The sequence below is a fragment of the Apodemus sylvaticus genome, chromosome 11 (assembly GCF_947179515.1).
Source record: "Apodemus sylvaticus chromosome 11, mApoSyl1.1, whole genome shotgun sequence".
Classification (NCBI taxonomy): domain Eukaryota; kingdom Metazoa; phylum Chordata; class Mammalia; order Rodentia; family Muridae; genus Apodemus; species Apodemus sylvaticus.
In genome coordinates, this window is record NC_067482.1 from 76,276,557 (window position 1) to 76,293,802 (window position 17,246).

General features: G+C 40.8%; 2 protein-coding genes across 3 annotated transcripts in view; both read right to left on the reverse strand.

Moving 5' to 3' along the window:
• The window catches only part of Htt (huntingtin), a 144,407-nt gene that overhangs the window by 125,980 nt on the left and 1,181 nt on the right, over positions 1 to 17,246 (reverse strand). For both annotated transcript variants that reach the window (XM_052199621.1, XM_052199620.1), the window contains exon 2: positions 2,092 to 2,175. In XM_052199621.1, coding sequence (XP_052055581.1) covers positions 2,092 to 2,175 — 84 coding nt within the window. The remainder of the gene's footprint in view (positions 1 to 2,091; positions 2,176 to 17,246) is intronic.
• LOC127696690 (small nuclear ribonucleoprotein F-like) lies at positions 14,457 to 14,721 on the reverse strand. The gene has a single exon (XM_052199622.1). It carries the CDS (start codon positions 14,719 to 14,721, stop codon positions 14,575 to 14,577), a length of 147 nt encoding a protein of 48 aa, XP_052055582.1. The 3' UTR covers positions 14,457 to 14,574.

Here is a 17,246-nt window from a genome sequence, read left to right on the forward strand (position 1 = left end):
TTCAACATATAGACTGGGTTGGGGAGATTCACATTTAGTCCATAACAACTAATAAAGATGAACTTTTAATATAGGAAACATGAAATAAACATTGAGCCCAACCTGATTCCTCTTCTTTCCTTTTTGTTTGAGAAAAAGTCATGTTTTTATAAAGCTGGGGTTAGTCTCTAAGTCATGAGCCTCCTGCCTCTGCCTGAATAGTAGCCCAGTCAAATTTCTTTCTTGAAATACGTGTGTGTGTGTGTGTGTGTGTGTGTGTGTGTGTGTGTGTGTGTGTTACATATTTTCTTATTAGGATAATATTCCACTCTTTAACGATCCATCCTACAAACTATTAAGTCTTTCATTTATATAAATTGCCAATACCTTCCCCAAGCTGAATTTACTTTGTTTTGATTATGGGGGAATTTTGACATTTAAGCTATATTCTAAAGCTGAGTATCCTAGTTAGTTTTCTGTCCAAGGTGATATAAGCTAAACTCATCTTTGAGGAAACTTCAATTGGGAATGCCTCCATACAATGGACTTTAGGCAGACGAGCCAATAGGGCATTTTCCTAAATAATGACTGGTTGGGGAGGGCCAGGCCCATTGTGCATGGGAACACCCCTGGGCTGTGGTCCTGGCTTCAGTAAGAAAGCAGGCCAATCAAGCCATGAAGAAAAGCCGTGCACTTCTGTATGAGATCCTGCCCTGATTTCCATCAGTGATGGACTTTTACACGCATGTGTAAGTGAAAGTTGCTTCTGATCGTCGTATTTCATCTCAGCAATAGAAACTTAAGAGATCAGGTCTATAATCTAACTTTCAGGAGGTAGAAGCAAGAGGAGCAGGAATTCATGGTCAACTCTTGCTATACAGTGAGTTTGATACCAGGCTAAATGAGACCTTGTCTCAAACAAACAAACAAACAAACAGTAGGAGGCTCAGTAGATAAGCGCACTTGCTAGTCTTGCAGAGAGGACCTAGGTTTGTTTCCAAGCACCCACACAGCAACTTACAACCATCTTTAATTCCAGTTCCAGGGACTCCCTTATGTGCCTTCTTATGGTCTCTGTGGGTGCCAGGCACCCATATAGGGAGCAAATATATAAATGTGGACAAGACACTCATTTATTTCAAAATAAATCTAAAAAGAATACAAATTAAATTACCAGCATATCATTCAATTGTCACATGACTAAAATTCTCATATATAAGATGACAAAAAGAAAACATTATCCATACAAGAACCCAGATACCTTTATAACACAGCTACAAATGTGGTAAAATATCCTTATTTTAAATGGATTTTTCTTTATGCAAGGTTTTGCTGTGTGTCCCAGGCTAATCCCAAATTAAAAATCTTCCTGTCTCAGCCTGCCAGATACTAAGATTACAAGCATGTACCATACTACACTTAGCCTAAATGTACTTTTAAGAGATAGCTAGAGGTACAAAGAACATGCTAATACATTAAAAGTGAAAACAGAAAATATAGATATAAATATAGATATAGTTTAGATTTGGGGGGTGGGGGGATTCAAGGCAGAGTTTCTCTGTATAAACTCTAGACATCCTGGAACTCACTCTGTGTACCAGGATGGCCTTGAGAGTCACCTGCTTCTGCCTCCCAAGTGCTGGAATTAAGGGAATGCACTACCACAACCCAGCAACCAGTCTGTATTTCTTTTGTTGTTGTTTTTGGTTTTCTGTTGTTTTTTTGGGTTTTTTTTGTTTTTTTTTTTGTTTTTTTTTTTTTTTTTTGCGAGACAAGGTTTCTTTGTGTAGGTCCTGGAACTAGCTCTGTAGTCCAAGCTAGCCCTGAACTCACAAAGATCTGCCTGCCTCTGCCTCCTGAATGCCAGGTTACAGGTATATCCACCACCACCCCACTCAGTAATTACCAGAGAGATCTTTTAAACAAAGAAAGAAAAACAACAACAAAAATAACCAAAAACAAAAAGAAAAGAGGCTGGAGAGATGGCTCAGCACTGGATATCCAACCATCTATAATGGGATCTGATGCCCTCTTCTGTCATGGAGGAATGCATGCAAGTAGAGTATTCATATACATAAATATATCAAAAATTTTTTTAAAAAAGCCAATTACCTGAGAGACTGTGCCACAATGTTTTCACATATTGTTAGGCAATGATTCACACGGTCCTTCTTGGTGGCTGAGAGTTCCTTCTTTCTACAAAAAAAACAAAAGGAAAAGAAATGAGAATCCTCTGAGGAAACTACTTCATTAGTTTCTATATTTCATTCATTCCTAAGTATGCCTTGGCTGCTACTAGCGAATCATAAACTCCGTGCTGGGAAGAAGGCAGCATGAAGAAGGGATAATGATAGATGCGGTCAACCAAGAGCGTCCTCACAGGACACTCAGAAAAATCAGAGATGTGAAAAAGCAGCTTATTTCTTTCCTAAAAGGGACTTTTCCTGACAAGTCACATAGACTGCTGATCACCCACCAAAATTTGTCTATCAACAAGCACATAGCTTGCTCCCATAGATGGACCGGGAATGTAAGTGATATACAGAATTCCAATTGTATCTTCATGTCCTAGCTATCTTCCTCCAATCAGAACAAACATGTCCAACACTCAAGTGTCAATCATATAAATAGAGGCAATAAGAAGAGTGCGAAACAGCAAGGCAGCACCTTGACCCCTACATGGTCTTCAAAGCACAGGCTCCCCACACCACCCATCCTCAGAGGAAGCTCACTGCAGCAATGCGAGAATTGAAATCTAGCAAATGCTCTTCATTCACCTGCTGAAAGATTAACAAAATACAATGGCCAAACCATGGAAGCTTACCTAAGAAAAGGAAGTAACTACTAACAGGAAACAGGGACAAATCATAATGCACACACTTGAGGAAAGAACTTAGTAAGACTCGGATGACCAACACAGGACCATTCTATTTTTAGAACATTATGGAACAAGCAAAACTGTAAAAGTTAAAATATGACCAGTAATGCCAGGGGTGAGAAGATGACAGGAAAGAAACATAGGGAGCTTTGAGTAGCGACAGAACCAATCTAAATTCTGATTATGGGGAAGGCAAGACAGCTCAGATGGCATAAAAGCCTGAGAACTTAATATGATCCCTGGTGCCCACAATAGAAAAAACTCTAATGTTGTCCTCTGACCTCCACACACGTTCCTTTGCACATAGGACATGCAAACACACACTCATACACTTCTTGACATGTGCATGCATGCCTTATAATAATAATAAATTAAATTTATGAATCCTGATTATGGTAGTCATGGGGATGGCATTAGTCAAATCTCAGAATTATATACCAAAAAGAACATTTCCTCACAATGTAAAGAAAATACTATGAAAATAAAATGCTTTCTTCTCTAAATCACTTGTAATAAACCTCTGTTGCAGCAGCTTAGATTTTTCCCTACTTTAAAATAGCCATTAGGATGCTTGGACAACACTAAGCGCCTTAAACATTTTAGGAAGCAAACTAAATCACCAACCCATTATCCTTTGGTTTGCACAGGAAAAATCTCTCCCAGATTTTAAATGAACTAAACTTACACATGTCTTAAGGGGGTCATGTTACACCAGTGCTAAGTAGTGACAAAAAGAAGGCTGACTGATGCTGGTGAGATGACTCAGCAGTTAAGCACACCCGCTGCTCTTCCAGAGGTCCTGAGTTCAATTCCCTTCAATTCCCAGCAACCACAGGATGGCTCATGGCCATCAACAAGGACATCTGTTGTCCTCTTCTGGCATGCTTGTGTGCATGCCACAAAGCACTCATGCATTCATTAAATAATAAAGAAATAAATGGAAACAAAGTAAGAAGGCTGACAACACTGAACTCAGTGAACTATAGTTATTATAGAAACATTCATTATCTGAGATTTTCAGTGACCTCAGATCCAAACACTAAATATCCAAACAGACCAAGTCCCTTTGCTCTGGTCAACTTTCCTCAGTTGTAACTGATGGGAGGGACTCGGCTGACTCCGACGGCATGGTAAGGAGGTACTTCTGACAGGTCCACCATGACCAGTGATGTGTGGCTGCCCAGAGAAGCAGGCCTGGGCCTCACCCACTTTCAAGAAGAAAGACTACCATGCCTGTTGGGAGGGAGTGGGGGATTGTCGTAAAGTGATTCCCAACATCCATTCAGGCTTTGACAAGTTTATGAGGCATGTGTTGACAGAAGCAGCATGTCAACCTGTCAACTTTTCTGTAGTTAAAAATTACTTTATGGGGTTGTATCACCTAGGAGAATCATGGAGGAAGTGGTTACTAAAAAAGAGTTTAAGGGGAAAAAATCAGGCCCGAAAAGATAACGTAGTAGTTAAAACATTTGCTGTACAAACAAAAGAGCCAAATCCAGAACCCCAAACCCATTTAAATGCAAAGTGACAATGGCAGCAGCCACTTGTTATCCCAGCACTGAAAGGTGCAGATGGGACCTGAGTCCTTGAGCTAGCTGGCTATCAATCGGAAGCCTGAGTTTGACTAAAAAACCCTGCCTCAAAGAACAAAGTAGAAAAAGATAAGGAAGTTTCCTGATGTCGATCTTAGGCCCCTATACTCTAAAATACACCTGTACACACATGGATGCCTCCATACAAACACCACACACACACACACATTAAAAAAAAGATTTAATAAAACAACAGCTCCACACCAGATTCCATGTCTGACCAACTAGCTAGGCCTGTGGAGCATTTATCTTACTTCTTTGAAGTGATATGAATGAGTTGGAAAAAGTTCTTGGGTGTTCTTTCTCACTCTCCCTCCTTCATGAGATAGCCCCAAAGGATAAAGGGAGCAGCAAACAATATGATACCACCTCTCATGGCCTGCCACCTTGGACTGACTTAGTCAAGTTTACCAAACTATAACTTAAAGACAACACCGATCTTAACAATGAAATGAAAACTCATAATTCTGTTTGAGGCACTGGGCACCTTGGGGGAAGCTCTTATTTACCAATGGCCCGTCTCCAGGTCCTGCTGGCACTTCTCCAGACAGGGTTCCTTAGATTATATCCCCAGAAGTGAGGGTGAAGGAACTACATTACTAGCACTCAGCACCCACCACTGTATAGCATTCTACAAGAGCTCATCAAATAAAGTATATTCCCAATATGGAAGAATCTATTAATTATCAGCACTCGTTTCTTGGGTGAATCTTTGGAGACTTGGAAGATAAACAACAATGATCCTTAACTTTACACATGTATGTCTAAAATCAAGAGATCAAAGAAAGGTAGAAATAATAAAGCTTTATCTAAAACATCCTGAACTCAAATTCTTTGGTCCGGTAAGAAAATTGCTTGAATAGATGGGGGAGTGGAGAGGGACAAAGCAAGGAAGGAGAGGCAGAAAACAGGCAGAAAGGAAAGGACCAATGGGATGGCTAATCTTAACTGACATCATCTGGAATCAACTAAAACCCAAGCATTGGGCATCCCTGTGAGGGACTTTCTTGATTGGATTACTGGAGGTGGAAAGACCTGGGTCACACCTTCTGGTGGCAGCTCACATCAATGGACATGAAAGGAATATTTTGCCATTTGCCCTCATACCCTCACTCTCCATAGCTAATTCATCTATCACAGCAGTTATGGACCATCCCAATGCTGAGATCCTTTAATAAAGTTCCTCAAGTCATAATGAACCCCAACCACAAAATTATTTTCATTGTACAGTACTTCACAACTGCAATTTTTGCTACTGTTATGAATCACAATGTAAATATCTGTGTTTTCTTAGGCGACCCATGTGAAAGGGCCATTGGGCACCCAAAAGGGTCATGACCCACATGCTGAGAACTGATTTATGTTACTGAGTGATTCCTTCACTGGTGTTAGAACCTGCTTTTTCAGAACTCCAACACAGACTAAAGACCCCACAGCTCTCTAGGAATCTTCCAGGACTCGAGCACCAGACTGGAACTGCTGAGACATTCAATCTGAACAACTGCTGGATTCTTGGCCTTTCTGTCAGAGGAAACTCACTGTTGCACTACCCAGACCACAACTCGTAAACCAATATAAAAAAAAAAGCCCCTTTTAAAAATATATATGTGTGTGTATATATGTACATATACATATATACACATTTTATATACCGTGAGTGTATGTGTGTGAGAGAGAGAGAAAGAGAGAGAGAGAGAGAGAGAGAGAGAGAGAGAGAGAGAGTAGTTTGAATGAGAATGGCCCCATACACTCATGCTTGAATGTTTGGTTCTATTTAATGGATCTATTTGGAAAAAAAATAAGAAGTGTGGTCATCAGGCCTAGTCTGTGTCTGTCTGTCTCTCTCTGTGTGTCTCTATCTCTATGTCTGTGTCTCTGTCTCTCTCTCTGCCTGCCTGCCTGCCTGCCTGCCTACAAACTGCTACTCAGATGTGAGTTCTCAGCTACTTCTCAGCACCACAGCTGCTTGACTCTACAATCCTGCCATGATAATGGACTAAACCTCTGAAGCCCCAATTAAATGCTTCGGTTTATAAGTTGCCTTGGTCATCGTGTTTCATCACAAAAGAACAATTATACACGTACATATGCATCTTTTCAGTTCTGTTCCTTTAGAGAACCCTGACAAATACAAACAAAGCAACTCTCCAAAGTTGTCCCCTAGCTTCCACATGTCCACAGCAGGAACACTCACATACACTCACTCAAGCGAGCACACACACATACAAACATGGCATACAAAGGTCACTTGTTCACAGATGCACATCACCAAGATGTCACTGTCAAAAACAAAATAAACTATCACAGTCAACCAAAGAAAAGACAAATCTCAAGTTTTCTCTTTTACCTCATCCCAAACTATTTCCCAACAAACTAAACCCTTTTCAGGGAATGTCTGACTCTTTCTAACATCATACAGTTTGCTAGTATATAAAGTTCCCAATAGTTGCTAGTTTGACTTAAAATTCCAGTTATTAAGTGCCTGCTTCCTGTGAAAAGCAAGCTATCTACTTGCTATTACAATAGTGATATTGTTCCTCTTTTCTTATATCCATCCTGCATCTGTACTCGGGCCCTACAGTCTAAGAGCAGCACAACTCTTCTATCAGAATCCATCTCTCATGATGCCAGTTTTAAAATTCAGGCCAGAATATCCAAGACCTTATGTTGCAGGATATTTGATCACACCATGACCCCCGAAATTGTGTTATTTACAAACAGAGAAAGAAAAAGAAAAAAAAAAAAAACTTGTTTCTAGCTGTGGTATGGCTAAGCCCTCAGCATACACCTAAGCCACTCTGGCTGGAATACAAACACACCCCTAGTATGCACCTTTAATCTCAATCAATGAGGCTAAAAGTATTTTGTAGAAGAAGTCTAATTGAGTGGCAGACAAAGTGATGAATCAGAGAAAAATTTGCTAGAATAGGATCTGCACAACTCTCAGCAGAAGAAAAAGGAAAGGGAAGCTACTTGAGGGGGAGGGCAGAGGGAGGAAGGAGGCAGTTTTACCTGTACAATGATAGAGAGACAGATTATAGAGAGAGGACAAGCTAGACACCAGTGAAGACAGAAAAAAACACAGAGAATGAATGAGAAGATTAGAACAGATTGCCAAAGTTAGTTATGAGGCCAAGCAGAACAATTCAGGAGAGGCTAAGAGAGAGAAGCTGGATTCAATCAGTCAGCTTGGACAGGAGTTTGAGCCACAACAGCTGAGGTGAATCAGCAAGCCAAAGATCAGAAAGAACAAGAAAGGGTGAGCTTATGGGGCAGTAAGTCTCAGAAGTTGAAAATATTCTAGGCATAAATTAGATTGTACAGAGATTAGCACTTTTGAAGACTAAGTCTAGGTTAATGGACAGAGGCAGTAAGCCTCGGAAAAAATTACTCCAGGAGAATAAAAGATAGTTTTACAGCCTTATAACAAGTATTTCCTCTTAGCATACCAAATACTCTTATTTAAAGTATGAGAGTCAGAAGGCACCCTCAGAACAGAGATGACACTAACCAGGAATATCAGAATATAAAAATCCTTCTAGTATACTCTGCAGGTCAGAAGCCAGGACACTATCACAGAGTGCTTGCTGCTAATCCAAAGAACCCAAGTTCAGTTACCAGGTGAATCCTATATCAGGTGGCTCACAACCACCTGCAACTCCAGAAACCAGGGATTCAATAACTCTTCAGGGCACATGCACTCATGTGCATAGACTTCCACACAGATATATACATACATACATGCATGCATATATACATACATACATACACACACACCTAATTTAAAATAAAAATCTTTTTTAACAGTGTGATTCCACATTAAGAGAAGAGGGTAGACTGGACCACTCAAGGAATTTGAAAACATTCCTCCTCCCCCTCCTCTTCCTCAAACATGAAACACACACTCCATGTTGGGGGCAGACTGAGGTCTAGAAGCTGCCCTGCATAGGAAGCACAGCAGACTGGAGCAGAAATGCATAGCTGCTGATTCTCCAACAGAGCTGCTCTCTGAGTTCTGTCAAGTCCTATCCTTACATGAGAGTGTTAACTGCACACTTAGACCACTTTCAGAAAGGGTTGGTGTTTTTGTTTTGTTTGAAGACAGATAGGTAGTCCTGGCTGTCCAGGAACTCAGTAGACCAGGCTAGCCTCAGACTCACAGAGATCTACCTGCCTCTGCCTCCCAAGTGCTGGGATTAAAGACATGTGCCACCACCACCTGAGTAGAAAGATTTTTTTTTGTTATGTGTATGAGTACACTGTAGTTGTCTTCAGACATACCAGAAGAGGGCATCAGATCCCATTACAGATGGTTGTGAGCCTCAATGTGGTTCCTGGGATTCAAACTCAGGACCTCTGGAAAAGCAAGTCAGTGTTCTTAACCACTGAGCCATCTCTCCAACACCAGAAAGATTTTTTTTTAAAGGTTAAATCACCACCTTATTTGGAATTACAGGATATACTTTCTCAAGAAGTGATAATACTGAAAACCTACACTTAAATGCACACAACATACACAAAATTATGCAGCAACACTTAGACTATCAAAATTCATGGTCTTTGAAGCAACAAAACCCTTCAGTCTTCCAAGAGCAAAGGACTACAATGTGACAATACTGTCTACGTGGGAGACAGAAGAAGCCATCTAGGAAAGACACAAGAATCAGTATGAAGGACAAAGGTTCTTCAAATACAAAGACAGACTGGAGCATAATGTACTGTACAATGAAAAGTATTATTAGCAAAAGATGGTTCTTATTTTAAGATAACTAGAGTCAAACATGGTGAACATCTTCAATCCTAGAATGCAGAGAGTAGAGACAGGAGAATCACAGCATGCTCATGGCCAGCATGGGCTACAACACAAAACTCTGTTTTAAATAGATAAACAACCCCAGAACAAAATGAGAAATAATTATGCCAAAAGATCCTACCATGCTTGTGGTGGTGGCACACACCTTTAATCCCAGCACTTGGGAGGCAGAGGCAGGCAGATCTCTGTGAGTTCTAGGCCAGCTTGCTCTACAGAGGTTGTTCCAGGATGGCAAGGGCAACAAAGGAGACCCACCCACTGCAACCACAGACGGTACTGGCAGGGAAAAAAGTCCAGAGACCCTGCCTGCCACACTGCAGAGAGGGTTGTGGGAGGACATTGCTGCCATGTCACATGGGTAGCTGTAGACACCTAGAGGTCTACTTGCCACCATGCCAAACAGCACAAGCCGAGGAGGTCACCCAGAGCACACCAGCGTCATGGCCTGCCTGCAAAAGGAGTCTCTATAATGTACAAGTATGTGGTGGACAGAGGGAAGGGAAAGGGAAGCAGAACAGTCTGAGCATTATGAAGAGAGAAGGAACTGAGACATGAGGGTGAGAGGAATAGCCTGTGGTGAGTAGCCAGCCCTACCACTTGAAGCCACGGTGAAGTCCCAGCCTGTGCTGCCACTGAGGGCCATGTCTGGGTCCATGGCCATGCAGTGGCAGGGATGGAAACCACAGGGATGTCCCTGGTCTGTGCAGCCACCTGGGACCATTCATCTGTGCAGAGCTGGCTTTGGCACACCGCTCACCAGCAAAAGTACTCAGGAAAGTAGTACTGGATTTCACTCATCTGGGCAGTAGAGTAGAGCTGGCCCTGGGGGCGGGGGCACAGGTGACCTAGCCTTGAGGGTGAGATGGAGGGAGAGCTGGACTGGCCACTCATCTACCATGGGGTGGTGTGTGTGTCTTAAGGGGGGAAGGGTTTCTCCTCCTTCCTCACTAGTAGTAGGGAGAGCTGACCCTGCTTCCTGCCGATGGGTGGCCTAGCCAGAGCAGTGCTGGAGAGCAGCCCTGGTGATGCAGATGCAGGAGAGCAAGTAGGCTGAGCAGCACAATTACCACCCAGGCCTAGATCCAGGGCTTTAAGTTGGCCCACCCCAAAATCTACATCATCTGTGAACCATAGGACTACATAAGCGAACCGGTCCCGCTGATCCAGAGCTGCAGGAACTTGACACAGAGCAACAACTGAATAAACAGGAGGAAGCCTGGAGAAGATCCAATATTGATCGTGTGACAGAAGCCAGAGACTTCGAACCAGACCAGGGACTCACTGCAATCTTCATTTGTACATGAAAATGTGCAGACAGAGGGGTACACTGTGGAACACACTGTGACACACTACAGCTTCCACGACAAGATGTTTTCTATGCTTTATTTTGTGTGTGTGTGTGTGTTTTCTTTTCTTTGGAGGGGAAGGATGCAAGAGCAGGGGGGGAGACGGGACAGGGGTACATGACACGAAACTCACAAAGAATCAATAAAAAGTTTTTTTAAAAAACCTATGTAATGTGAATTCATTTAATAATATAAACTTAATAACAATAAAAGGGTGGAGATACACACAGAACATGGCGGACACTGCTTGAGAAAAGAAGTATCCACATTAGAAGAACAAAGTCTATTTTACACCACACACAAAAACAAGCCAACTTCAATGGGAAAGGCAAATCAATACACTATTTATGCAACAGGATCAGGAAATGTCTCATAATCTCAAGTTGATGAAAAATTTATCAAAAAAGAAATAAAAGCACTTACCATAATGGGAAAGTATGACAAATTGGACATCACCAAATGAGGAACTGCTCATTAAAAAGCACCATTTTGTGAGGAAAAAGATAGGCCAAGATAGGAGGTATGCTCACAGCAGCATTTGTCAAAGCTTAATAACCCAAACATGCACTAATTAGATGAGAAAAACAGGGCATATTCATTAAAAGAGACAAACTAACTAAATGGGTTTCTACCAACACTGACGAAAAGGAGCTTTGACAGTGTGAGCTATGACTAGGAGATGCTGAGCGATTCTAGTCATGCAATATTCAAAACTGAATAGGCACTGTGGTGAAGGTCACTGGTTAAATGTGTGTAAAATTTGCTCAAAGCCAAGTTTAATCTCTGTCATAATTCCTGTCTCCAAAAGTAAGAAACTCCAATAATATTGTTTAGAGGTGTACACTCCCACAGCACTGACGGAACAGGACCGTGAGGCCCCAGAGCTAGTTTCTGACTGTCAGTGGTAACTAAGCTTTACAGTTATACATGCACATTTTAATACACTGTGTGTGTGCTGTGGTACTCACATGGAGATCAAAAGACAACTTGTGGAAACTGGTCCTCTCTTTCTACATGAGTCTCAGAGATCAAACTCGGAATGTTAGCAAACACTTTCACTATCTTACTAGCTCACACAGTTTTGGTTTGGTTTGGTTTTGGCTTTTTGACTATAGGGTCTGATTGTGTAGCCTTAGCTGTCCTGTAACTCACCATGTAGTCCAGGCTGGCCTCAAACTTACAGAGATCCTGAGTGCTGGAATTAAATATGTGGGCCACCATGCCTGGCCTACCCACAATATTTTTTTAATTAAAAGAGAACAAAATTTTAAAACATGAAACTGGTAAGTAGAAAAAAAAATATTTAACTTGAAAAACAAAAGTAGGAAGTATGAAAAGTGCTATATGTTTAATCAAGTTCAGATTATAACTCTAACTATGCATTTAACAAGTACTTCCTGGGAACTTGCCATGAACCTGATAAGTCTGGATTTAGTGACTAAAAAACAAACAATTCCCATCCAGCTCCTACCAGTGTAGGAGTCACATGCAAAGAACTAACATATCAGTCATGCTAGCAAAATGAGAAAGGGACAGGCGCACACATCACCTCCTCAGCCATCACAATTATCCCCACTTTAAGTATGAAAGTGTACACCACAAAAGGTATAAACCTAGTCAAAAGCCCATGACTCAGGAAAAGGAGGTTACAGGTCCTAAAGGGGGATCTTACTACTGTTGTTTTGCTAAGTAGACATGTTGTTAGACAACCTTCTAAATATGTTTGGGAGCCAGATGTGGTGGTACATGTTTTTAATTCCAGCACTTGGGAGGCAGAAGCAGGTGAACCTGAGTTTAAGGCCAGCCTGGTCTACAGAGTAAGTTCCGGGATGGCCAGGCTACAGAAAAACCCAGTCACAAAAACCAACCAACCAAATAAACAAACAAGAGTAAATATTTACATTTATACCTATAGACTAGTGCTATTGTCAACCTTGGCCAAAGAAACCTCCTTCTGCAGTAGGCAGCATTCAAAGACCCATAGTATACTGAGAATAAGTGACTGATGAACTGTCAGACTAATGTGACATCTAAATTGACCCCCACACCCAAGGTTCAGGGAAGGGAAGGGGTAGAGAGAATCTGAGTCAGGTTTTAGAGAGTTCTATGAAATTCTGTCTTCCAGACATGACATGGCTGCTGTATTCAGGAACTCACTGCAGTTATGGTTACCACTCAAGAACTGGGTAGAAGATACACCTTTAATCCCTACACTGGGAGGCAGAAGCATTCATTTCTATGTGTTTGAGGCTAGCCTGGTCTACAGAGCTAGTAGTTCCAGGAGAGTCAAGGCTACACAGAGAAAGCCTGCCTCAGGAAAAAAAAAAAAAAATAGGCCTACACAAGAGCAGTCAACATTCCATTCCAGCGGGCAGCACTAACCGGATTCAGTGGGTCATTTAAAGAAAGAAAGAAAGAAAGAAAGAAAGAAAGAAAGAAAGAAAGAAAGAAAGAAAGAAAGAAAGAAAGAAAGAAAGAAAGAAAGAAAGAAAGAAAGAAAGAAAGAAAGAAAAAAAGAAAGAAAGAAAGAAAAAGACATGAAGGTGGGAGGAGGACATGTTGGGGTATATATGGGAGGGGGATAGTGGGGACCCTGCATGAGATCAAGATACACTGTATACATGCATGAAACTGTCAAGGAATAAATAAAACATTTTTTTTAAAAAACCAAAGAATGTTTCATGACTTGAAAATGTTAAGAAATTTCAATTTTATGCACCCATTCTCTTATATATTCTATGACTGCTTTCACGATACAGTGGCAGAGCTGTGATAGTATTATGGCCATGGAGCCTTAAACATTTACTATCTGGCCATGAAAGTTCACAATATTGATGGACTAGAATACAAGTGTCGAATAGACTCAGAAGGCTTCTTTGTAGAAACTGACAGAATGATCCTACAACTCATACAGAAATGCAAGGAACCCAGAATAACTAAAGCAATACTGAAAAAGACAAGGTTGGGGGCGTACTTCATGATTTGAGATCATGATTCAAACTAGTAGTTAAGACTGTACAGTGCTGGCAAAGAACAATGATCAATAATCATAGAACACAGATCAATGACAAAAATGGAAGTAGAAACATTTACATATGGATAAGTAATAATTTTCAACAAAGATGTCAATACAGTTCAAAGACAAAAGAACATTCTCTTTAACCAAAGTGCTAAATTCCACATGCAAAAGAAAAGAGTCAGACCTCTACCTTAAGCACGAACTTAAAATGAGTCAGACTTACATACAACGCCAGTTCTTAGAAAAAGAGGGAGTAAATAAATCTTTGTGATTTTGGATAAAACTGTGGTTTCTTAAGTATCTAACATACTGCAGCTAAAGACAAAATTGGACTTCATCAAAACTTAAATGTCTATGCTTTGAAGAACATAATTAAGAAAGTGAGTCAAGCCTAAATCCCGAGTTTAAATCTTCAGCATTCATTGTAAAAATGGTGTGGTTATTCATGTCTGCAACTTCACTACGGTGAAAAGGGACCGGGCAGATCCCAGTGTCTGCTGACCAGCCGGCTTACTAGAAATCCGTACCTTTAGGTTCAGTCAGAGAAGGGGAGAGCAACAGAGGAAGCCACTCAGTATTCTCTTTTGGCCTCTGCACACCCCTACACACATACATACACTCCACACCATCCAAGAATTTCCGATGCGTCCCCCACTCACTGTGATGGGCCATACCAATGGACCCAGTACTTGGGAATCTGCCATGAAGATAAAAGCAAGTTTGTTTGTTTTTTTTTAAAAAAAAAAAACCCAAATCTTTATTGTATAGAAATACCTACCTACCTACCTACCTACATACCTACCTACATATATATATATATATCCCTCGAGATGCTATTCTCTCATTTCCCCATCTTTCTCCTCCTCTTCAATGCCTCTGATATAGAGGACATCATTACACCTTATTAGAACTTCACCCAGATGTCCTTACAATGCCCCATCTATGTATTATTCTGTATTTGCAAGCTGCATGTTCATGTAGCCATCAACGGAGAACAGGTAGCCCTTGTACTCCATGTCCCACTTAAGTTTCACCATCACCGGCTTTCCTGTCAGTCCAGTGAGAAAAGGCTTGGGATTGAGGGGTAAACTCATCTCAAACACTCATGAGCGCTACACCCCAGGACCCGCTGACCCTGCCGCTGCCCACCCCTCGTGACTGGAGCAGCCAACACCAAACCGACCACCAGCGCTGAAAGAAATGGCCGCCCAAAAGCAAGTTTTGAAGCCAACTTAGACTACACAATATACCAGGCCAGTCGGAAGTACATAGCAAACTTCTATCTCAAAAGTAAACCAAAAAAGAAAATGAAAAGACAATCCAAGCCTGGCAGTGGTGGCACATACATTTAATACCAGCACTTGGGAGGCAGATCTCTTGAGTTCCAGGTCAGCCTGATCTACACAGTGATTTCCAGGACAGCCAGGGCTACATCGAGAGACCCATCTCAACAAAACAAAACAAAACAAACAACAAAGACAAGGCAGTCCACAGAAAGGCTTTTTAACTTGTATCTCATAAGGGAATAGTATGCAGAACACAAAACAAAATTTAAAAAATGTGCAAGAATGAAGACTTGGAGTCTGTGTTCTTGATCTAATTGTTGAACTTCCTACACTTATTTTGTCTGAGAATAAACCCTCACACCTTTGCCTGTTTTCTGTGGCTTCCGTTGCCAGGTTTTCCATTTGGAGTTCAAGGCATGATAACACCAATGAAGCCTCCCTCTATCTTTTGCTCCTCCCCCACTACAACTCTTACCCTCACACATTTCACCCAGCAAAAACATGACCACATCACTAATCCCCACACAGGAAAGCCTTTGACAACTTTCCCTTGCAGGAATACTCCCTTCCATACACCCTCCTGGTAGATTTCTGACTCTTCAGATGTTTATTCAGGAAAAAAAAAAAAAGCCTTCAACTAAGCAGATATTACTATGACATGGTAAGCCCTGGAATTTTCTAATCCACTTCCCTACTTTACTGTACCTCATCACTTAACTTAAAAAACAAACCATTTTGCTTACTTAGTCTATGTCCCTCCCAAGAATTTTAGCTTCATGAGGCATAACTTTGTTCCCTGCTAAAACCTGCAACTAATGCTAGGCACACAGGAGATGATCAGCAAATATTGACGGATGACTATGATCAGGAAGACTAATGAGGACTATCAAGCGTGAATGTCAACGGCCCAGGCCTATCGGACCCACCACAGCCAGCTGAGCAGAGAACAAGTTCTCAGTTACTTCAACAGAAGCCCACGCATGGCTGTGACACTGGTTCTATGGAACACAAGGAGAGTCACAAAAATAGAACAGATTCATTCTAAAACTGTTTTGGCTGGTCTCACTTTGAAAAAAGAACTTTTAACTGAAGCAAGTGGACAAAATGCCAAAATCGAAGCTTCCAAGCAGTGAGTTTGTTACTTATTATTAATGAACACTTGGTTTTTCAACAGCAAAGTACATAGAAATATGAGATAGACGCTAATGGAGCTGATTTTGGAAAACATTATAGTTAGTGATGTACAGTGTAGTAACAAGTTTTTTTTTTATTATTAAAAAAAAAGCTTTTAAAAGCTTTTGTTGCAAAATACTTTTGGTTGTAAATAATTTAAAAATCTATCCTAACATATGCCCAAATTTTATCTGGAAGGACAATTGAAGAGTAACAGAGCTTGCTCCTGGGTACAGAGTTAGGAAAATGAGGAGAGAGATGTTTTCATTATTTAACCTCTTTTATCTTTGGGACTGTATCATGTTAATAAATTACTTATACAAAAACAAACTAATTTGTGTTTGAACAGACACAGAACAATTTCCCCTCCGTAAAACACACACAGAGGTTTACAGAAGATATGGAGAATATGTAAACTTCCACAAGTCCTACCATGGTAATAATATAAATAACTACAAGTACTTGAAGCATGGTACTATATGCCTTTAATCCCAGCACAGAGGAGGCAGAGGCAGGAGGATGGATCTCTGTGAGTTCAGGTCATCAAGAGTTACACAGTGGAACTGTCTCAAAGAAAAAAAAATTACTTATCTAGAGATAATTTTTCTATTCACACTTTTCACCTTATAGAATAAAAATTTATCCCTATATTTTGTTCTATCAAATAAGCCAATATTTCTCCCCAAATCTTTACTTTTTAAAAATAAACTCTCAAAACAGGGAAAGGATGCTATCAGAAACACAAAAACAAGAATAATTACTAACAATGAGCTGGGAATATAGCTCAGTGATATCACCAGAACACTTATTTTCTAAATGAGTTTTAATGACGACATTCTTTAGTAGGTTGTTTCCTGAAAGTTCTCCTTATTTACTTATACAAATCCGGATTAGGAATGAAATGCCCAGAGTTGAAAGGGTGGAGCTTCTAGACAACACAGGGCTGAACACTCAGCATGGACTTCCAGGAAATGTTCTGAGCATCTCTTTTCTCTTAGAGCATTGTGACTCATGGTCTCTCTTCTGTTTCAATATTCTCTCCAGTCACAAGCAGCGAGCTTCTATAAGACGTTAGCTAAGAACTAAACAGGCACTTTTACTGGCACACGAAATATCTTCAGAATCTGAGTGGCCCATGTTCTAAAACAAGCCTGACTGCA

What these genes read in the sequence shown, in the direction of transcription:
- LOC127696690 (XM_052199622.1), bottom strand. Translation starts at nt 14,721, where the DNA reads ATGAGTTTACCCCTCAATCCCAAGCCTTTTCTCACTGGACTGACAGGA.